This window comes from Hetaerina americana, unplaced genomic scaffold, assembly GCF_022747635.1.
Source record: "Hetaerina americana unplaced genomic scaffold, ioHetAmer1.1.p SCAF_12, whole genome shotgun sequence".
Taxonomy (NCBI): Eukaryota; Metazoa; Arthropoda; class Insecta; order Odonata; family Calopterygidae; genus Hetaerina; species Hetaerina americana.
This window is the reverse complement of record NW_027286292.1, coordinates 18,488,373-18,512,753: the sequence shown is the minus strand read 5'-3', so window position 1 is coordinate 18,512,753 and position 24,381 is coordinate 18,488,373. Positions and strand designations below refer to the sequence as shown.

Genomic DNA, 24,381 nt, shown 5'->3' with positions numbered 1-24,381 from the left:
TAATATCCTTCTATTAAAGCTCTTCCGAGCATTATTCACACCTTTAGAAGAGTACTGGCACATTCCTCATTGACGAGTTTTCTAGAACATTGCTTTAAGGAGACATGCCACATCGTTCACATTAAGCCATAGAGCTAGCTCATTTGTGTTGATAGCGTCTCTCAAGACGGCCTTGATTTTTTTTTACTTTGGGAGCGAAGTCACACTGGATTATCTCGTTTGGCTCTCTCTTCCCCCCCTATCTTTAGGGGGAACACAAGTAACTATAATATCGCGCAGCTTAAACACGCTCTCGTTCGAATTGCTTAACATGCAATTTTCTCAAAAAATACAATTCTTGTAACTTCCCTGTTTTCAGAACATTATTTCGTAAAAAAGTCATTGCTTTGGTTCCAATTTCGTGTCCGTTTTATGTATTCATTAGAAATTGATTAAATTATGGATTCTACTGATAACTACGGAATTACATTTGCTCAATCAATTTCCGGTCGTAGATTTGAAAATTTGCTAAAAATCGGCGTCTTCTTCTGACGTGAAGACGCTGACTGCAACGCCAGTCAGTATAACTGCCGTCCTCGCAAAAGGATCGACGCGGAAGAAATCCCGGTAGATTTGAATCTTCAATCGCTACACTCTGCGGAAGCCTACGCAGAGAAGGATAGAGAAATGGGCGAATCCAGTATCAAATGAGGAATTGACTCACCCTAGGCTTAGAAATTATTTTGTCAGTACACTGCAGTATTATGTTTACCTTTGAATAAATTATGTCATTGAATTTCCAAAACAATTTATTTATGAAGTAATCTACCTATTTACAACTTTCCACGGTAATGCTACTTGGTTATTGTGTACAGTGACTTCGAATTAAAAAGGTTGAAAAATTGTAGCATTAAAAATGACGGAGCAATTCCATACCTTATTGAAAACAACATTTTTGGCAAATTTAACTTTCAAAATACGCTTGGGTTAAAATACATTTACTAAAGAGTCAATTTTAAGTATCTCTCGAAAAGTACCCCTCGGGCACATATGTAAGACTCGTGCTTGCACATCATATGTACTTCAAATCAGGCGTGGCAATGAGGCTCGATTTTTTTCGCTCAGTCATTGGAGGAGAGCGAATAAGTTAACTTTAGAAGTGATGATATTACTTCCAACTTTAAATTCAGCAAATCTCGATTTTCGCACTGTCATTTTTCTATTTCTACGTTGCACCCGGTAAGTCAGCGGTAGGGTGTGTGGCAGGGGGTGATTACACGCCAGGCATGCATCATCAAAAATGAAGTTTAGCTAAATATTTAGGAACAATATTTGTGTGAAATAATTCAAATAATGTAGTCGATGATAACTACAAGTACATGCAGTATAGTATATTAGTGAAATTTTCATATGGGAGTGGCTGTTGGTAACAAGAAGGGCTATAAATTATAACTTATATGAAATCGAGACAATATACTAGGCAAATTAGAATGAAACAAATGCTTTTCCCGTTAATGTGGCCCGGTACAGTTATCTCATCCTATATATTTAGCGGGAAAAATGACATCTTAATCTATTTGTTCTACATTTAATTGCTCCAATTTTACTATCGTGATTTCTCGTACCGTAGTACGATGGAGCTAATAACACATTTTAATATCATACAGCGCCCTTCCAATTTATGCAAAAGATTTAATCTGTAATTTAATTTTCTCTCCGTGAGTGAATCCTAACCTAGTCCCTCTAGTAATCTTGACTCGCCACTAAGTTGATCAAATAGCGTTCTGGAAATATATTTGCTCTATGCTACGTTATCGTTATATTTCATGAGATGTAATTGCTAAAGTGACCTTTTTCTCAGGACTAAGGATAGCTCTGTAAATCATTACATCGTCGGCAAATTAACGTATCTTACTATTAGCCCCGTAGTTAAAATCATGAACGGAAAGAAGGAATGAAAGAGGTCCGATAACACTTCCCTGGGAAACACCTGAAATCAATGCTACTTTTTAGAGTTAACAATTCTATGACTGCTCTTTGTACGCGACAATAAAAAAGTCTTTAAGCCCGCCTAGGATATTTTTATATGTACCATAGGCTTATGGATTTGTGAGTAGTTTGCTATGGGGCACGCCGCTTAAGGAATTTTTAAAGTCAAGAAAAACGGCATCAACTACAACTTTTTTTCTCCTGTGACTCAAAAAAATCTCCAATGAAAAATTCAAACTTTCTCTCGCAAGATCTACCCTTTCGGAAGCCGTTATAACTTTTCATCAATAGCTCCTGTCTATAGAAGGGACTCATTATTAAACTAACAATTTTGCCCCATGACCTCACGTAGTATGTATGGACGTGAGTGATCTGCAATTCCTGGGGACTGTGGATAGCCAATGGTAGTGCGGCAGAAGAGAAGAAATTGCGTCTATTCTGCAGACGAAGAGGCCACTTACTGATCCAGAAATGTCCACTATCTTCCGATGTCGTGAATTTTTTTGCTAATTTTAAGTGATGAAAATATGACATTTCTCAGTGAGTCAGCTCACGACTAACAGATAGTCTTGTAATACTAACGATTATATATATATGTGTCTGTTGGTATGGCTGAAAAATCGATAATCCAGCCGAGAAATAGTCTTGGGCAAAGTTCAGCTCACTCATTTCGTAAGGATTGTTATTTCTAGTCCAGTTCATTACGTTCTTTGAGTTGAAAATTGTGCCACAAGTGCTATTGTTGAAGGTCCAATAAAGATAGCTTTTCCTGCGATACGATTGTTTCTGTTCATTTGCTAGGAACAATCTAGTTTCTCGTAGCCGTTTGAAGCTAGGCTAATTATTTGGAGCGCCCTGAAATGGAAGAAAAGCTGATAGAAGTGGGACCTGTTCAAACGAGAGTTTTGTCAATTGGTGATTCATCAACAAAAGATGAAATAGTTCTGGTCATTCCAGGTGATTATTTTTCACTGGAATATTTGGTTGTTTGGTTCTTCGGTTATAAAAATGGGCTTGGGTGATTTATAAATTATGTAGTTGTATGTCATGCAACTTATACGATGTTAAGCTACTTAATCGGAAGTGATACCGTATTGTAATATGATTATTTGTTTCAACAGGCAACCCAGGGGTTGCAGAGTTTTATGTGGATTTCTGTAAAAAATTACATCACAAATTGAAAAAGCCTGTATGGGTGATATCACATGCCGGACATGAAATCATTCCTCACCACATGAAACCTGCGCCGCATTTAAAGGGTTAGTTGTTGGTGTATAGGCAAGATTACAAGTATATAGTATATTGCTCCTATTTGCTTTACTAAAGATTAATTTTTAAAGATTTCACCTCCTGCTAGGGTTCATTTACCATAGTATTTATTGTTGCATAGGTACGAAAGTCAGAATTTGTACTTTTAAAAATTACTAAGCAATTCTGTTTGCAAAAAAATCTAAGAACCTACTGTTGAGTAGGATTAAACTGCAAAATGCATCATAGTTTACATAAACAACATGACCCGACTACACCAACAGAATTGTTTAATTAGAGTGCTAATAATCTCTTAATAGGGGTTGTTTTAGTTGATCAATTTTATATATTTAATATGATTGGAAACACGTATGTAAATTAAGAGTTTTCATTTATTATTTAGACTATTACACTATGGTGTGCTGCCAGAAAGGCTGCCCCATGTTTGCATTCATTCATTTTTTAAATATATATGAAAGCATAATGTGCCTACAATATGCTTTGTAACTTTTTGTGACCATTTTGCAATTTTTGGAATATTGAATTGGTAAATTTAATTTGCATTAGTGTTATAATTTTTTTGGTCTCTTTTACAGGAAACAAATGTTTGTATGATGTTGCTGGTCAAGTGAAGCACAAAAGAGATTTTATATGCAAGTATATTCCTGCTAATGTGAAGATTAGTTTAGTTGGACACTCCATTGGTTGTAAAATGATTTTGGACCTTTTAAAAGATGATATTATCAGCAATAGGGTGAATAAGGGTATTTTGTTGTTTCCTACTGTAGAGCGTTTGGCTGAATCACCAAATGGAAAATTGTTTACTGCTATAGATAAATACTTTCATTTAATACTCGTTTTTTTAATGGCACTGTTGAAGTACATGCCGTATTTCATAAAATTTCCCTTAGTTAAAGGTTACTCGCTACTGACCAAAATACCATTAAAGTTTGCGGACACTATATGCAGGTTGGTGCATCCTGCTGTTTTAGAAAAAGTTTATTTTATGGCTCGAGATGAAATGAAAACTGTCAAAAGCCTTGACAGAGATTTAATAAATAAAAACATTAGTAAGTTAAATTTTTATTATGGGACAACTGATCGGTGGTGCCCAGTCAAATATTATCATGATATAAAATGTGAAATTCCTAAAGTGAAAGCTGAGCTTTGTAAGATAGGATATAGACATGCATTTGTCCTAAATGACCCCACAGAAATGGCTTACATAGTTGCAGATTGGATTGAAAGGAAGTAGGTAGTAAATGCTCTATGGGAGTAGTTTGAGGGATCAATGATAATGTCTTTGGATACATAGCAAAATCCTATGCCACGCAGTTTGCAATTCCAGTCAAGTTCAACAAATGAAATGAGTGCTCATTTTTACATGACTACTTTTGTTGACTCTAAGAGGACCTAATGTATTAGTAAAAAATCCATATTTTAACTATTAAGGATAGAGGCATATTAATGCCTATTACACTTTGCAGATTATGGGTCATAATTAACAAATAGTACACTGTGATAACATTTTAACTGTGATAATTTAATATCATTTGTAATTCGTTTAATAAATGTATTTCTTAATTATGGTTTTGTTTATTTTAATTCAAGGTAAAATTATTGTTTGATAATACAGTACTTGTATAGTCAACTGGAGCTGTGGTAACGAAAGTTCTAATGTAGGCTAGTCTTTCCTCCTTATTTACCCTGAGGGTGATCATCATGATGTGTACTGGTTCACAACTTCTTTAATCAGTCATATTGAGGTAATACTTGGTGTTCTCATTAAAATAAATTCATTCACTCCTTTCACTTGGAGCATATTCAAGATAGAGATTGATCCATCCACTATACACATCTTATCTCTGATTCATATTCAGTTTGATTAAATGCAGATGTGTTTGTTAATTCTATCGGCACAATGAGCTGGTATCAAATGGAAATCCAGTTATATAAGTCTTTTTAGGCTGAAATTATGTGGTAATTTCTATTTTTCATGTGATTGGCACAATATCAAAGATTTTTGAGGCTATTAATATGAGGCTACGTTTGGGGATGCCTTGTGATATAAAGATTTTATTTAATATAGTCAAAACGCACTGTTATAAATTATCAGTAAGCTACATAGGTGGGTTCTAGATAGCCATTAATTATGAAGTTATGAGAAAACAAAATGGAGAATTTCCCATTGACTTTTGTCCCTCACAGCTTCCCATTTTATCTTCCTTTACACCACATCTGTATCTGCCCCATTTATCACAAATCTCTCGCCACTCATATGAATGTTCTACCATGTGGACGGTCTTGCAGGTGGCCATTGTCAATAAATTCTCCAAGGAGTGATCAATTGCCTTAAACTCTTTGTAATACCTACCTTCCCCTCATCCAACTCCTTGTCTCTCCCCACTTCTCAATTATTGGCTATCGATGGCCTGCCTACTCTCTGATACCCATTTGGCCATAAACCAAACTCCAGTTCACACTAAATTTCAATGACAACTGTATTAAACACAAACCTGGTGACATTTCATCTTAATTGATGTGTGTATACATATATGAGTGTGATGGTGTGTATATGATTAATTTGGTTAAATGAGCATCTTGAGTTCATCTATCTAGTTCATTTCACCTCAGGAAGTAATGTCATTCACTTACTATAGTCACAAGGCTGGATGAAATTGAGATGGACTAAAATGACTAGGACCTAGTGAGACCTGGGAATTGAATTCAACAGTGAGGAAGAAAAATTAAGCGCTCAGGATTGACAAAAATACTGGACGAATTATGATGCAAAAGGTTAAGTTGAAACAAATGATGAGAGCACACAACAATTCCGCCAAGCATATAATTTCAGGATATTAAAAAGGGATTTACAAGGTACTGCCTTTGAGGTAGAGTGAAACCTCATTTAAAAATCAACATCTATCTCAACTCTATACATGGCGAGGGAAACTGGGATCTCTTTTAACTACCTAAATACCTGGCAAACTGACCTGCAAGAAATAAGCTCTTTCTGCAATGTATATTTAGTACAGAACTATTAAAATGATCGCACCTAAATGCTAATTTGATCAGTGCCACTTCACTCCTATTTTTAATGGTGCTAAATGTGTATAATATACGGCATTCTGTCTCATGCTACTTCAAATGGATGGAATGCTTTTAAGTGTGTATTTGATCAGTGCTTGTGGGATTAGGCTGAAATATCACTAGCATATAACCACAGGTGTGCATTGACCAAGAATAGACTTCATACACCGACAAAACACATCAAATCAGAGCTTGTGTGTTTGGAGCATATTTTGAAGCAGTATAATTTTTCAATTTTCTTTTCCCCATCATCATACAAGCCGGCATTACTCTGTGGTTCCAAATCCTATTCTCACTTCTATTTGAGTGGACCATTCTGCATCTCTACATTCAGTAAGATCCTTTTTCCACATCAGTAACCAAAAGGGGCCCTCCATTGAGAAAGGACTGCAGTAGTGCATACATATTTCCTTTTTGTCGTTTTCCAAGGGTGACATGTGCACCTTGTACATCTGCAAAAGATTTGCTTCCCCTAATGACAATAAAATAATTATCTTTAATTGGTGCTTCTGCTTTTATTGAACTACTGCTAAAGTGAATTGTATCAACATTTCAATGACTTTGCAAAACAAATTGTTTCCAAACACAAAAAACGAGATTACCTATGTATACATTCAACAATTGTTATAAGTGTTCCATCAGTTAAGGCAGGTTTTAAGGGATAGAGGCTATACAACTTTATATTTTAATACTCCTGCCACACGCCCTTGCAGCAGCTTGCGGGATATTATGTAGATATTTTCTTGCCTGAAAAAACATCCTAACATCCAACACTAGAGTAAGCCCCTCATCAGTTCAACTCCCTTCATTCCATTCAACATACCTATCCTATTCTTACTCCTTCCTCCTATGTTTCCACATAGTACAAAACCATGCTTCATATCAAGTTTGAAAGAGTCTCTACTCAATATCCCTGTCATCAATTCAATCTTCTTTTCGAAAGTTTCTTTGCCTAATGCAATTCTTCTGGTTATGTCTCTATTACATTGACCATTTTTGTCCAAAAGAATTCTTAGATAGTTAAACTGTTTCTCTAGGTCTAGTTTATGAAATCCTCCTTTGAGATTTAACTTACCTCAAAAACTTTTGAGTTTTTCATTTTGTTCACATTTATTCTCATACCATATCTGTTGCACTGATTTTTCAGTACATTCGGCAATGCTTGCAACTCTTTTACATCCAAGGTCCCTCAAGAATGTAATTTCAGGAATCATTATGTCTGCTATTTATGAATGACCTGCCTAATCACATCAATAATTCATAATGTTCACAAATTATACTAAATTATTTGGATGTTTAACACAATTTGATGCGATTGTATATTATAACAAGACGATTTTTAAAAAGTGCCTGAGTGGATTAATCAAAATCTCTGTTATTCAAGATAAAAAAATGTATTTGTCTCTCATAGGATAGTGTCAAAAGATTGAACGATTAGTGCTGCATCTTGGATGGTTCATGACTATAAACAAAAAACAAGTTAAAGATCTGGGGGCAATATTTTATGATCACTTCAGCTTCAAAATGCATTTTGAGCATATAGCTTTATCAGCATACAAAACCTTAGGTTTTACAACAGGTGTACTAAAAACAAACAGAAGCTAAAATATCTCCTCTATAGCACTATTGCAATTATTAATATTGGTACTCTACTGGTTAAGGTACGTTTTGGATGGATGGATTGTGGTACATTGACAATGCTCTTGTCTCTATTAACAAAACACAACCTGACATCTAACATGCCTATTGTATTCCTAACCCTTCCTTGTTTGCATAACATTCTCCTCTCTATCACGGTCGAAAAAATACCATTGCCAATCAAAATGCTTTGCATCCATTTTTCCTGTCTCCTTATGATTTCTTCCAACATTTCCCTCACCTCGCCCACCATACCCAGTACCTCCTCATTTGTTTTCCTTTCAGACCACTTTGCTTTCTCCATCTTTCTCTACACCCACATTTCAAAAGCCTCCAATCTATGCTGATCAAATTATTTCAATGACCCCGTTCCCTTGCTGTGCAACACCATGTTCCATATCAAAGCTTTGATGAACCTTATCTTAACATCCTTACTCAATGTCCCTGTCATTAATTCCCTCCTCCTTGTGAAAGCTTCTTTGTGTAATGCAACTCGTCTTATGTCCCAACTACTTGAATCATTTTGGTCCAGAAACCTTCCGAGATACGTAAATTGTTCCACTTGCTCTATTTTTTGCCCTCCTGTTTTAATGTTTAATCTAACCTTTCCCTTTCTAGGAAACCACCTAACCTTCATTTTGTTTACATTAATTGTCATCCCATACCAATAGTACTGATTTTCCTATGTACTCAGCAATGCTGGCAACCCCTCGGCTGACTGACAAACTAGCCCTTGATTTTATGAATTGTCCACCATTCCTATCTCATTCTTCGTAAGCCTCTTTTGCAATTTCCTCCACATATACATAGAAAAGCAATGGTAATAATCAACACCACTGTCTTACCCCGCTTCCTAACACTTCCCATCTCATCTAGCCATCTGCCACTTGCACTTGAACAGTTTCTATACTCCTATTTTCTGCAATACATTCATTAATCTTACCCGATTCTCTCTATCAAATGCTATCTCTTAATCTATGAAATAGACTTATTGTCTTCCATGTTCCTCTCTGTTTGTGATCTCATTACTGTTATGAAATCACTAGTGACTCTCCTCTTCCTGAACCCAAACTGATTATTCCCTAAGTAATAATTTGCCCTGCTGTTCATCCTGTTGTTGATGATTCAGAGAACCACTTAAGCTAAAACTTTCCCTCCCACATTTTCATGAACCTTTTAGTTGTTCTGCAGGAATGTTGTCTACCCACACAGCCTTATTTGATTTCATTTCCCTTAATGTCCTTTCTATCTCAGCATCAAGCAAGCCTGGACCTATGCCACTTATGTCATATTCTCTTTCATTGTCTAAAGTTGCAAGCATAATATCTATACCGAATAGTTCTTCTGACTCTATTGGATCTTTTCTGGTCCAACTAAAATTTATCCCGACTATTTTTGATTGTTTGCAGTGTATTTCCTGTCCTACTTCCACACATGATTTTTAACCTTCCTGTACAGCACACCAATTTCACTCTTCCTCAGCAAACTTTCCATAGCCTCACACTCTTATTTTGCTCTATTTGTTGCCCAACTCTGTTTTTTTTATCTCTTTATACTTCCTTTATTGCAATATGCTTTGGTAATTTTGAGCCTCTACACTTTTCAAGATATTATTGAAAAAATGTAGAAGAAATTTTCCGGAGTTCTTTTTTACTGCTTTGGAAATGATATTTATCTCAACTATATTAATCATGTACCCTACAATGAGTTACTAGGGGTAAGAAACCATAAACACAGTAAGCAACCTTAAGGTCGGTTTGGTAGGTGATGATAGAGCTCACCCAGTACTAAGTCCAATAGAATGTGAAATTCAAGCATCAGGGTAGGGGGCCAGTTTCTTTCTGTGTGAGTTATGGTAACCCAAAAAGATCTGGTTCCCAAAAAATCACGCAGCTCGGGTGGAGCTGAGGGTGCTCAGAGAGGCTTTGCTTGGGAATAGAACCCAGGCCCTCCGGTCAGTGGTCCAAAGCTTTACTCCTGGACTGCCGCGACTTACTTAGGAAATATAACCATATTAGTTTGAGGACTTGAAGGAGTTATTTATTAAACATTGCTCTTTAACATCAATAACAAGAGCAAATTTTGCCTCCTACTGAATAAATAATTTCGTTGTTCCTGCCTTTAACCATGGAGTAGTAAATTGTTATTTATTTCATATGTAAGTTGTTAACTATTGTTCCAATCCTCTACTACTTACAATTTGTGAAGAACATAACAAGATTTGTATGAAATTGATATTTGAATAAAAGGATTGTTCATTCATAATATTAATAATCTTTACTGCTGATAAATTGTTAACCTTGAGAATTCATTTTTATTTACTCTCCCTGTATTCAAGACATATCATGGTATGCCTTAACTCTGACTTGTGCTTGTTTTAAGAAATACATGTTGCTCTGTTTGCTCATTCAAATAAATCTATTATAATTGAAATACTGGATTTTTTCTGTTATTTGTTTCAACATTTGTGTATTTGCCATCAGATACATTATCTCAATTTTTAATGTTTTCTTTCACTTGTTAGAAAACTTTAAACAAATAAATAATATTTATTCATTGTGCATCAACCAAAACATAATAAATAATAAACCAAAGTCAAAAAATGAAAAACTATGCATTGTCATATACAATACATGACATTAAATGTTCACTGCAATATAATAATGAGATACTCAATAATAAAGCAATTCAATTTTCCCAGCAGGGATTTTTTCAAGGTGCATTTCAGGTATATGATACTGCAAGCATCTTTTGCAGATTTACTAAGTTTCATAAGTCTGATCCATATTTCTTTTGGTCCAATGGGATTCATTTCAAAATAATTGGAAAGAAGTGCCAGTCATTTCATCTATGGTTTCAAGGAGATTTTTACTTTTATTTGCAAATTTCTATATCCCAATTTTCATGTGCTCCCATCTTCCTTCTACTTGACCCATTTCCCTGTCCTCACTCATAAATATTTCCACTATCTACGGGTACTCCTTCCTTTTTATCCCAGTTATTTCTCCCACATTCCCCTTCCCTATCCATCTTCCTGGTTTTAAACTCTTTGAACCTGATATTAAACTTTACAAGTACTGAATTAAGATCAGAATCCACATTCACTCCCAGGAAACTGAAAAAAATCAAGTTCCCAAATCTGCGCCTAAACATAATATAGCCTAACTCACATCTTTTTAAATGCCTGAAGATTTTCCATGCATACTATGCTTATTGTGGTATTTTAACAAAGTCTATATTTAAGATTAAACCCTGTCACCTCTAGATTCAAAGGTTTTCTCCCCTCATTCATTACTCGTTCCTAAACTGTAGTCCCCTACCTGACTACCATCTCTCCCTTCACCTACTGTCATGTTCCAGTGCTCCATTACTGCCAAATAAATATTTCCTTCCTCATATCATACCTTGTCAATTTCTTCCTCTCTATAATTGGAAAAGCTAATAATAATAACTACCATTGACTCAACACTACTTCTACCTTACTTATGCAATACTAGTATCTTTCCATTTACCTCATACAGCCTAGTATATTTAAGCATCTTCTCTCTTAATTTTGCTTTGCATTATTCATTATATATTTTTTCAAACCCATTGTCTTCAAGGCATATGAGACTTAAAAAAGCACACACTCAATAATGCAGACATTATTTATTTCTTATGCCCAGGACTTGTATTTCATAGAGTAAAACTATTCTTTCTTTATTTTTACATGATTAACTATCCCTATTGCAGCTATCCATGGTGAGGCCATGATACCTTGCCTAATCTCTCCATTTATTTTGCACTGAATCTACTCTAAATAACTTGCCAAACATAGAAAAACATTGTGACAAGGGCCAAAAACATGAACAAAAATAAGTGAACAAATGTATGGCTGTTTGAAAAGGTGAATATTTATTAATATACCACATGAAAACAACATTGTCACAATTATAACAAAAACTTAAAACTACTCTGAAAAGACTGTTCTAACTGAATTAATCTGCCTACTCACCAAAATGATGTGACTAAAAAAAGAGAATTCAAATGCAAGCATAAAATCCAATAAGTCATAATTCTTAAATCAGAAGACAGCTATTACACAGCTGTGAAATAACAGTAATGTCTTCATCCACCAAAAAATGGCTTCTAATAATCAAGGCATGGAAGAACAGTTATTGTTATTTACTATATAACATATAAAACTCATCTTGTCAATAACATTAAAAGCAATGTCATAAGTCACAATTTCAATGTGTGACATTTCTGACACGTTTATTGAAAGAAAAATAATTAGGCCACACATGATTGACCTACAAACAAAACATACCAACATTGATATTTTTTATGTTTTAACACCTTTTCAACAAAAAACATTTCAATGGCACATGAAACATAGAGGTCATCATCATAACATGGGCATCCATTCTTAAAAAAATGTTAGAAAACATAAGTAGCCATCCCTGTTTTTGGGGAAAAATTGCGAGGCATGATGATACTCATTACACAAATATGCTATACATTTTGTATGAAGTTTAACAGCATTCATAAATTAACATTTATGGCACTAACAATGTTACACATCTGAAACTGCAAACTTGTAAGTAAAATTTCAGCTGAAGATACAATGGTCACACCCAAGCCGTGCTTACCACAGGTAAAATTTCCATACAATTTTCGAATGCAGAAAATAACACTTTCTCTCTTTAAGGCTATATACTTCACTCGCCAAGAATGAGTCTTTTTGACAAACCCTGGTTATATTCAAATAGCATTCATTTTATAATGCACAACACTTACTTTGTACCATGCATTTCTCACTATAATAAAAAAACAGGAATCTTTTTAACATTACATGTAACATTCACAAGTAAATGTACCAACATCCAAGGTGGCTGCAGTGTGTAACAGTTGAAGATTATAGATGATTATGATGAGAATAAATTCAGGTTAAATACTACTCCAGTATTTGAAAGGTTATCAATGTATAAAGAGTCGTATATTCTTTACCTTGTCCAAACTCTATTATGGAACAAAAGATTTTATCAACCAATATATATTTGACTTTGAAGACAAAAAATAGTACTGAGAACGATGTCATAACTGCTTGTGGCTGGGCCAAGTCTGCCTAATGGTGAAGAGTGATTCTTAAGGTCCCAGTGTAGTGTTTCTTATAGTACGTATGCACTTGAACCATTAGGGTAATGTAACCTAAGATGGAACTCATGCGACTAGTGACAATGTCTTGGACCTCAAAATGAAATAGGGGCCCATGCTCAGAGAGTGTCTTTTCTTTGAATGTTGCTCACATGATAGAAGTTAAAACTTTCCTACAGCGAGTCCCTCCACGAGTAGCTCACACAGAAGTTACAGTAATTGGCTAACACCTCGTGGTGACCCATGCTGCTAGAGAATTAACCAATTTACAAATTCAGAATGCGGTATTTTAAATCGTGTTATAAAAAATTGTAGGTAGGTCACTAAAGAGCACAAAAAGGTGACCCCAGTATTGCCTTGAGAAGATATTTGATAATAACTGATTAAAGGAATTTTGCATTAAAATTGTCACCATTCTGGAAGTTCATATTTCTCATATTAGTGAAACCTTCTACAACACTTGAGAAATGTATCCTGACTTTGCCAATTTTCATATTTGAGAAGATTAGTGATGGAAAGATACAAAATCAGAGTACTCCTCAAGTAAAACATTTCATGAACTACACTAACATATAATAGAAGTTAAAGACATCCATTCCTTAAGGCTGAAAAAAACAAGTGGGCAAGTAGGCTAACTTGTAAATAGGAGACTGTGAAGCAATTGCGTATGCATTTACATTGCCTCTCCTATTACAGCTACAGTTGCTGTGGATGGCATGTGAATCTTAAGTCACTCATCAAACATCAGAGAGTGATTTTACTGACACAACTGTATGTTTTCCTGACATATTGCTAGGATAAGAATTCTTCAGACCTCTATTGAGTTATTGCCAAGAATGTGACACCATCTCTTTAAAATCTGAAGAGCTATCACTATGTTCCTTGTAGTCTTACTTAAGTTTTTGCCAAATTGGGCCAATGACACAGTGTTGCATTCCTCACAAATGTGGAAAGTTTTAGTCAGGGAGTCACGCTGAACCATGAAAACAAGCTTGAAGAAAAATAAAAAAAGCATAATGTCTCACAAGGGAGGTGTTAGAAATAAAATTAGAAAAGAAAATGTTTACCCTGGACTGAAGCAACTCTTTGAAACTGGCTCTCTTGAAGATGGAAAAAACATGTGAAAATGGCAATCAACAATTACTTGCTTCATGAAGTTTTCTTGGGTCTTCCACCAGGTCAGGGGTTCCATGGAACCCCTGACCTGGTGGAAGACCCGAGAAAACTTCTAAAGCAAATTCGCCGGGAAAGCACCAGATCTTACTTAACAATTACTTGGTTTGTGCACTAAAATCAGCCTGAGTAGATACAAAGGAACTTATTTCTTCAGCTCTTCACCTTAGAAAATGATGGTGGAGTTAGCCCTCAAAATTTTGGTTTTTCAACGTAGCATAGGACTCAAAATGTTTAGTACTAGTGTTAGTAAGTTCTTTACAGAAGATACGAGTAGTACTCTAATTGGAAGTACCCTCAACATAGCAGCACACCACTGAAAAATTCTGCAACCTCCAGGATTCAAATCCAGACCCTTGGGGTAGGAAAACAGTACATTAGCCAACACAACACCCAAATTCCCCTACCTAAAGATGATATGCTGCAGTTTTCTCTTCATGACACCATGAGGGGTCTGAAATGTCAACAAAATTTAACATGCGCCAAGAACCAAATTGTGCAGAAAACCAGGAAATTAAAGCCAATACAATGGACAATATAAGTACTGTCTCTACTTTACTGAAATGGTAATTTGTGTTGCAAGAAATCATTTGTAGTCAAAGCTATGTCCTTCGAGACTAAAAATAATAGAAGCTCATTCGAGCTAACACGAATAAATGTCACGATTGGAGAATGGCAGAAAGTAGGCAGGAGATTTACAATTTTATCCCATAGGTATCAACTTTTAAGGGTAACCCAAGCTGATACAATTTTGGACGTCATCCAACTGCCATATCCAGGCTACAGTTGAATACATTAACTTAATTTGAAAACTACTAAATTGCAATAATGGTATAAGCTATCTTAACAGCTATTCAAAGGGAAGGCACTCAGTTGAGGATCTTTCAAGTTTGAGTTGACCTTGCCCCTTTTTTCAAAATTGGAAATGATTACTTAGCTATGGCAGTACATGTAAACTACATCAAAACCACAGTAATCCCTCTGAATGTTGTTTTGATAGGATAAAACTTGCCTCAAAATAAGAACTAGGTTCTATGAAATTTATACATCCAGAATGAGAGGTATCATTTTTTGCCTGTAGTTTGCATCCAAGTTCTGGGGCTAAGAAAATTTCATTACTTGGATTTAAACCCTGGACTTCTTGGTCAGTATTTAAGTGCTTTACCCAATGAACTACCAAAGTGAACCATACCAAACAAGAAAATCTCATTTTATGCTGGCAAAAACCACAACAATAAATCCATGGGTTGGCTAGGTAGGTGGCGTCAGATATCACTAAGTCTAGCGTTGTGAGGAATTTACACATCAGGTTAGGGGTCCAGTTCCTTTCCCTGCCACATTGGTAAAGTCATTCCAAAACAATCTTGGCATCAGTCATTTTTTTCACTTTGCTCTGGATGGCAGCATAAAAATTCAAAACCTTCATGGTAGGTAAGGACTCTCAAAACTAGATTAAAATTCTATAAAGAAACCCCTACTTTCAGTGCCTTTGGTCTGGATTAGGATATGAATCCAATTGATGTGTCCTTAACAACTGGCTATCGCTACTGGTCAGGTTATTTTAATGGATATGTAGTTTTTTCTTCGCATATCAAGATGGGGACTATGGAAGTTTTGTCCCCAATTTTAAAAATAAATTCTAATAATACTGTTTAGTAACAATGGAACATGTATATGGAAGAACACTGCTTTCCAAATTTTCTTTGGAATCATGTAACTAATGATAGACTGCAAATTGGTATAGGGTATGTTACTAACTTTTAACTAAGATCATCCATCTGAGGGATGGTAATATAGTCAAGAGTGGAGGTTACCTAGAATTGAAAAAGTTGCAACACCTGACATTTCAGAACATTCATATGGCAGTAGGTCAGTTTTTATCTTGACTGGACCACTGGAATAACCAGATCAATTATTGCGAAGAATATTATGCTGCTACCATTTCAGTTTATATATCATATGCTCACTCTGGTAAAAACCTGGCTGTCAATGATCACAAGGCAAGTGCTTAATATAGGGCAAAATGAGTCGAAAAATTTATGAGGTGTTGATTGCAGACTAGTGGCTTCAATTTGTCACACAACACTTCCCATTGGAAAAAAAGTATTGCTTGCAAAATGTTTCTAGGTCTTATAGACAAAAAAGGCTTTTAAGGTAAGCTCTTACGATTATCTTCAAGCAAAATCTTTAAGGGCTACACGCATTATATTTTACTCATTACTTTCACTGCAACATGGATCTTCTGGTAGGAAAATTATCAGGTTCCTGCTATATTATATTTTGAATGTTTTAAAACTTTGAATACCTTGTAGGCCATACAACAAATAAAATTGGCCAAGTAAAAATGAAACCAAATATATGCCTTATTTACAGTTCCTCCGACGAGTACTTCAAAATATGACTATATTTGCAACATTTTTTTCGAATGTGGGATTTCAATTTCAAAAGTTAATATAAAAAAACCATATACACTGTAATCAACTCGAAGGTTGGTTTGGTAGGTGATAGTAGAGCTCACCCAGTACCAAGCCTGACTGCATTTGAAATTCACACATTAGGGTGGGGGAGCCAGTTCCTTTCCCTGAGCCGGTTATGGTTTTCCAGGAAGATCAGGTACACGAAAAATTACATAACTTGGGTGGAGCTGCAGGAGAGGCTTACCTGGGAATTGAACATGGGCCCTCCGGTCCATAGTCTAACACCCTACCCCTGGACTACCAAGACCCACATAGTTAATACATTTAATAATTAAGCAGTTATATCTCAATTTAAGTAAATATTAATCTTTTTGACCTCATAAATACATTGCTCAAGATGTGGTCAAGGGCTAGTAAGTGTCGATATAAATGTGAAATGGTTTTGAAATCAGAAAAATATGAAAACACATGCAAAACTAATGTGAGAGAACTGAGGAAACATTGCGTGAAATAAATGTATAGATATCATTTGAAAAATATTTTTTAAGTTAGGCTATATTGAGGGCATAAGGGCCTCAGAGAATTTCCTATTTTAAATTTGGAAACAGCGAAAAGGAAACTCTATCCAGAAGCAGAATGGATGATACTTTGGACTGCAGAAACCAGCCCTTAATATGGAGTATAATGCACTGAAATCTAAATTTTAATAAGAACTATATCTTTGAATTATTGTCTCAGTATAAAAAACATGAGTTTCTGCAAGCAAAATTTAGACTTTAAGACCGCTCCCAGACCGATCTTAAGACATGAGTAATATCTATGGCCTAAATTTAGTGCACGTATCAATCGAACTCTCCGTTGCATCATTGCAAATACCTTTCTGATTAACATAATATCCTCTCATTTCTCATAAATTAACCTCTTGGGCCTGTTACATTTAAATCTGCTCATATAATAGCCAGAATCCTTCTCCTATATGAAAATAAAGGCAACAAACATGATTTAGATTTGACAAAATCTACTCTGAACTATGTCCTCATTATTTTAGAGCAAGTATTCTTGAAGCATTTATCTTCACTTTGGGGCCAACTGTTGCCTGTCGGGGATCGAGATGGTGCGGGGGCTAACGTACTGGCTTCCCACCCTGAGGGCGCGGGTTCAAATCCCGGCGGTGTTGAATATTTTTCAGAGGTATCTCGATCCCTACTTGGGGTGCTTTGTGGAGGGCACTTTGAGGGAGTACGCCGTCCGTCGGATGGGACGTTAAACTGCGGACCCCTTGGCGCCTTTCGTAAAGAGTAGGCTAATGCCGACGCCGGGTTTCTCTCCACCCTTCATCCTTTCCTGTCCATTCCCTATGGCGCAAATGACCTTAGCTGTCGGTCGCCTCCCCTCAAAACTACTACTACTACTACTGTTGCCTGTCTCCTTCCTCTTTCCTTAATTTAAGTTCTGTTAATGGAGGTTATCTGCCATTATCCATATACAGGGCATCAACTGCTTTGGGCAACATAGTTTGAGAAATTGACCAAAATATTTTACATAATATCTTCAGTAAAGAAACAAGTGCATGCTGATTACTTGCAAAAGCTTTAAACATTCATCAATATGCCTTGGATCAATTTCAGATATGTTAAAAGTTATCTACATAGCAGATCTACAGAAGCAGTTTCAGATTCCAAATTTGAAGGTGACACAAATATTAAGCTCTCCACTCCTAACAATCAGTTAAATACCAATAATAACCTGGTAGCTAACCTCATAAACAACTGGTCTGTGAATATTTATCTTGAGTTGAATATGAAAAAAACAATTTTTACACTTTTGTAACAGGAATGACAGTCCAGTGATACATAGTGTACTTGGATTCCTCAATATTTAAGTGCAATATTTCAACGAGTTTTACTATGCATTCCTGGGTGACCATGCCAGTACATCATGTCACAAATTCTCTTCCTTGGATGTTCTGCTAATCGTCTATTAATAGGAAATTCCTTTCTCAACTTTCTACCGGCAGCATCTTGCACTTTTTAAATTGAAAACTGGAATTTTTCACATCATTGCTGTCATTCCATAACATATCCCTAGCTAAAATCTGTTTCAGAAGTTGGATAGCTAGCCATGTCATTCTCATGTCTATATATACCCATTAGATAAAATGCTGTTCAAAAATAAAAAAATTACACTATTCTACCACGTGGTCAAAGGAAATTATCCTGTTTAATACACTACAAGAAATTTCACAGATTCTAAGAAAACGTGAAATTGACATCTGACAGACTTATTCTGTTGGGGATATTCTTGACTCCAAATTTATGTTATGTAAGTCCCTACTTTAGTTTTCCCTTATTTTTCCAAGTTTAGAGTTTAAAGATTCATAGCTTTGGCAATAAATTATATTCGATATTTAATTGCATGCACATTTTTGATGTATTATACCTTGTTAATGAGATCATTGGGCAAATAAATATTATCGTCACATAAGAAGGCACATTCATAAAGATCCTTATATATTTTAACAGAACAGAATTATTTGGGGAAAGTGAGGTGACTAGCTACATACATTAAAACCCAAACAGCCACCAGCCAAATAACAAAAAGACAATGGGAAGGTTTCTTTCCATTCCTATGACAAAATTCACAAAACAAGTTCCCCCAAAAATAAAATTAAGAAAGCATTCTGCCACATGCACACACCGAATAATCAAATTTTTCTAAAGAAAATCAATCATCATAAATAAAGCAATGTTAGTAAATGGCATCAACTGCAATCCAGTCTCTTTCGGACACACTAGGATATCATCTTCTTTCCGGAAATTAATTTGTTTAGGAACACATCCCGCCAAGATGGTATGGAGTAAGGGCTTCCAACTTTAGCATTAATGGAGTAAAATATACACTAAGTAATATAATGCTAGGCCCAATTTGTATACAGATTTATGGACATTTTTGAAACTGAAAAAAAAATTCATTTTTTGAAAAAAAAAATTTGTCCACAAGCACATATTTTACTCGGCATTAAAGTTACAATTACCATATTTTCCCATTCATAACTTGCACGTTATCTGAACAAAAATGTTCAGATGATGGAAAAAATGACTATGCACTTTATGTAATGAAAATTGAAAAATCCAAACAAAGACATATTTTTATACGCACACATCCGTTATAGACGTACTTTTACACATACTCCATATAATTTTTACATGCGCATATATATATATATACATAAATGTATATACAGATGCGTGGCATTTATACATGTTCCAGATAACTATGAGGCCCTGGGCGTGCGGTATCTACAAAAATTCATGTTAACTACCAAGTTCTGGTTGTGCGTTATCGATGAGAAAATACAGTAATTCACGTCAATGAAGAGTGAAAATTAAACACTACACTCTTTCTCTAGCTATTATATCATTTACAAATGTATACGTTTTATACTGACAGCTGAGCAGATAGAGATATTTTGTACCTTGCAAACAGCAGCTGGAAAATTCTTTAGCCCTGGACTTTTTGTTCTAGAGTTAACTTTGAAAGTGCACCAGTTCGTTTTCGAATTACTAGGTAAAATCAAATCTCATTTTTCCAAAGCATTGGCAAAATGCTGTGCCCATAAATGACACCATGATAAAGAAACTGCCCACGCACATAAAAATGCCTATAATAAGAATTAAATCCAGTTACAACTATAGGAACAAATTGTTTTGGCAAAGCCACTAGTAAGATAATAAGGACCAAGAAGCATAAAATGTTTCACAAAAAACTAAACCTATACTCGAATATACCACTTGGAAGAAATATTGGAGGCTTCACACCAAATGATTATATTATGAAGCAGGCCAGATGCTTTGGAGCAGTTTGATATGCTAGAATTTTTAAACTCCAACTGCTATGCTATCAACCAAATGCTTTCAATAATTGTTTCATTCCATAACAGCAGGTAAAGAGATTAACTGACCATTGTGGATTGCCACTTAGCTCCGCTATTATTAACCCTATTATCCACAAAATGGCAGTCAGGTCGGTGTGACAGATAGTGTACTGGGTATCCATTAGCCCAGAGCAGAATTTTCGGAGAGCACTTCATATGGAGTACGAAATTCAATGGAATGTAACCATGAGTTGTGAAGCCCTCTGAAACTTCCCTCTAAGATTAGGCTAATGCAAAGTTTCTCTCATCTTTGCAATACTGAATGACCCACCTATTACTAATGCCACTAATTACCTTGGTTATCTCTTATTAGCTTAAACCACCTCCATACGGTCACATTTCATTAAATATTATATGCTGTAGAATTTTGGATTTCTTTCCTAACAAGAATTAAATGGAAACTAGAAGATGCTAAAGATTCCCTTGGAAGGAGGCGATATGTCTGTTAAATCGAACTACTATCCATCAAGGCGTCTTATCAACACAATGTTCTTTAAGCAGAATAAAAATTGATCATTAATTACTTCTGGACTACTTATTGCAATGGAATCTAAGCAAACAAGTTGAAGTCACTTTGCCATGCATAGCTCCTGAAGCACCAACATCTGATAAAAGGCTCTTGACAGTGGTATTGCATATATTTGGACTTCAAAATTAGCCAATAACTGTTTGTGTCAAGCAAGATTATCAATAAAATTTATTAGAAAAATTATACCTGGTTTTTCAGCCCCATGGAGGCTAGCTATATGGCCGGAATTACAGTGGGAAATTCATAGGACCACACCACAGACTTTCTTTCCTTGAAACAAGGTACGCACTAAAACTATACATTTGACAGTGTTATTCTGAATGTTCCATACATTACTGCAATATATTATCTGGTTTCCTAAGTAACAACCAAATGTTTTTCAGCAACTTGAGTAAATATAATTGGATGAGTTTTTGGAACATAGTGGTGCTTTAACTTATAGTTTGTAGGCTCACACGTAATGTCACATGCAAATTTCAACTTCATTTTATTCTACCACCAGTTGAAGTACTTTTAAAGGCTAGCAATGAATAGATGTCAAATCCTATCTATCATTTAACTTGACACCCATGAAGGAAGCCATGGCAATAGAATGCAAATGACAATAAAAAAAAGAACATTCCTTGTGGAAAATGGCCAATCAATTTTTTTCTCACTGAACTGAATTTCCTGATACTAAGGACTAGGACTCAGTTTTAGCCCATATGAGATTCTAATGTAAATTGGCATGAAATACTACACAGGTCATGGAAAGATAATAGCATGTTTAAGCAGAGTGTGATCCACCAAGGTATGGTTGGGTCTTCGAATAAATTTGGTAATATACATAAATTTGAATTCAGATAAATATTTTCATTTATGCACAGAATGAAAATGTGTTGGAATTTTATAGGGGTAAACAACTCAAACCAAAACTCATCTTGCACCTATTATCACATTTTTCCCTTTTTTTAAACTAAGATTTTGCTCCTAATTTATAGTTTAAGTGAAAATAGATATATTAATGGGTACAAATACTGTGGCAGCACTGCCCTAATAGTATCATGCTGTGAGACCATAAGGGTAAAAATTGAAGAAATGATAAATTTAACAGTTAACTGAACAGTGTTTAATTTAACACACCCGATTGGTAAAAAATGTTTAAATATCGAATACTCAGCTAGCCTATCAGTTACAAATGAGGGGGATTTTTCCATTGTAAGAAGCTGGTTTCATATTCTTAAATAATTGAAATATATGGTCATTTTAGTTCATGGTCGCACAAATAATAAGTAATGCTTGGATTGATGCAACACCATCACTCAAAAATCATAACACAGTCATATATCAGAGAATAACAAAAAAAAGCTAAAAAGAGGATTTTGAGTTCATGCGATTAATTCTATAAATCAGATCAGAATGCTTTATTTTGAAAGTCCATAGTGCAGACAAATTCTTCACCTCTTTGTTATTTCATGAGCTAGCTAAATAATTTGAGGGCATTTGTGGGGGGGGGGGGAAGAGAGAGAAGTAAATCAGTTGGTTCCTACTAATGATGTTTTAAATAAATATTGTAATAATTTATGTTGGACTACTTGCACTAGCCTCAGTAGGATATTGAGATATATATTGACATAAGATGAGACAGTTCTTCATTGGTAGTTTAAACAATTTTTCCGACAAGTGCAAAGAATGATTAAAATTAAATCCTAACAAGAGATTTTACATTTGGGATGAAAAAAATTGGAATGAGACTCTCCATTTATATGATTATATGCATCCAAGTAGTCACCTTCCTTCCATGGAAGGTGGTGTTGTGCCAACGAACTTTAAAACTAACCCTCTTGTCAGTCTTTTTTGTGTGACTAATGTTTTTGATCTATACATACAATAAAACCTTATCCACCAACCAATGGTTCAACCTATCCCTTTTCCCTATATAACATTTTGGTGTTCCCAGTCCTTTTCATCCGAGAAATAATAACCATGTAAAAGATTCTAAATCAAAAAATTAATATCTGCTATTGGAGCTGGAAATGGCATAGCAGCTGACACTAGACTTGCCCTCTGAAGGAGCCACGTTTAAGGATTTCTAGTGTTCTCATTCCAAATTTGCCACCTATTAATATTTCTTGTCTAACTCCCCATTACGGAAGTGGTTAATTGGCACACCTACTACCTTAAAAGCAGTTTCTCAGGCTCCCTCTCTGGGATCAAACCCAGATTCCTTATTACCACGTTAGGCATGACCCCCCATTATCAAAAGTTAAGACCTAATTAAAAGGGTATCAAGATGGTCCAGTGGCTTCCCACCCAGAGCGCTCGGGTTCAAATCCTGGCGTCATCGAATACTTTTCAGCGGTATTTCGATTCCTACTTGAGGTAGGGAGTTTGTGGAGGGCACTTTGAGTGAGTATGCCATCCGTCCAATGGGACGTTAAGCTGCAGGCCCCTTTCCTTAAAAGTTGACTTATGCAGATGCCAGGTGTCTCTTCATGCTTTCCTGTCCAGCCCTAATGGCGCAAATGTCCTTAGCTGTCTGTCACCTCCCATAAATACTACTACTACATATTTGAAACATTCATCCTTCATGTTCTGACCATGATTAGTCGATGCACGAGTTTCATATATTAGCTCTAGAATTTCCACAGCTATCCATGTTTAAGCATCTGTAAGATTCAAGTAATCAGAATTGATTTAATGAGCCATTGGCAGTTTTGCCTTGAAGCAGTTAGTACGGAGGTACAATGCTTAATGCTTGAGACAAGCGTGACTATTGGCAGGCAGTACTCCTCACACCGATATAATTATATATTCATATAGGGCCATTGACTTCTTGTACCCAAATGAAGATGGCTAGGACAACTAACTATTGAAGGGAGTTATGCTTTAGTTCAAATTTTTATTTTTTTACCATAATTAAAGGCAAGGGTGCATCAAGAATTAGAGAACACCTTACGGTGGTATCGGCACAAAATAATGTGTGTGTGTGTATATATAAAAAACCATAAACACAGTAATCAACCCGAAGGTCGGTTTGGTAGGTGATGGTAGAGTTAACCCAATACTAAGCCTGACGGCATGTGAAATTCACAAATCAGGGCAGGGGGGCCAGTTTCTTTCCCTGTGCCGGTTATGGTTTCTCAGGAAGATCTGGTACCCAAAAAATCACATAGTTTGGGTGGAGCTACAGGTGCCTAGCCCAGGAATTGAACCCGGGCCCCTCCGGTCAGCAGTCCAACGCTCTACCCCCTGGACTACTGACCAGA

At 35.6% G+C, this 24,381-nt stretch overlaps 1 protein-coding gene and 1 long non-coding RNA gene across 2 annotated transcripts; one reads left to right on the top strand and one right to left on the bottom strand.

The window, feature by feature from the left end:
- The first annotated feature begins 2,607 nt into the window (after nucleotides 1–2,607).
- Nucleotides 2,608–4,801, top strand: sturkopf (lipid droplet associated hydrolase sturkopf). Its single transcript, XM_071583009.1, has 3 exons — nucleotides 2,608–2,925; nucleotides 3,090–3,227; nucleotides 3,813–4,801. Exons 1-3 carry the CDS (start codon nucleotides 2,829–2,831, stop codon nucleotides 4,469–4,471), a joined length of 894 nt encoding a protein of 297 aa, XP_071439110.1. The 5' UTR covers nucleotides 2,608–2,828; the 3' UTR covers nucleotides 4,472–4,801.
- Nucleotides 4,802–11,815: 7,014 nt separating this feature from the next.
- LOC139685721 (uncharacterized) lies at nucleotides 11,816–24,160 on the bottom strand. The gene is made up of 2 exons (XR_011700216.1): nucleotides 18,092–24,160; nucleotides 11,816–17,766 (listed from the first exon to the last, which is right to left on the bottom strand). It is a non-coding gene; the product is annotated as an uncharacterized lncRNA (long non-coding RNA).
- Between the last annotated feature and the right edge of the window lie 221 nt (nucleotides 24,161–24,381).

What these genes read in the sequence shown, in the direction of transcription:
- sturkopf (XM_071583009.1), top strand. Translation starts at nt 2,829, where the DNA reads ATGGAAGAAAAGCTGATAGAAGTGGGACCTGTTCAAACGAGAGTTTTG. An exon ending in AATAGTTCTGGTCATTCCAG is followed by an intron (nt 2,926 to 3,089) that starts GTGATTATTTTT and finishes TTGTTTCAACAG; the next exon opens with GCAACCCAGGGGTTGCAGAG. An exon ending in ACCTGCGCCGCATTTAAAGG is followed by an intron (nt 3,228 to 3,812) that starts GTTAGTTGTTGG and finishes TCTCTTTTACAG; the next exon opens with GAAACAAATGTTTGTATGAT.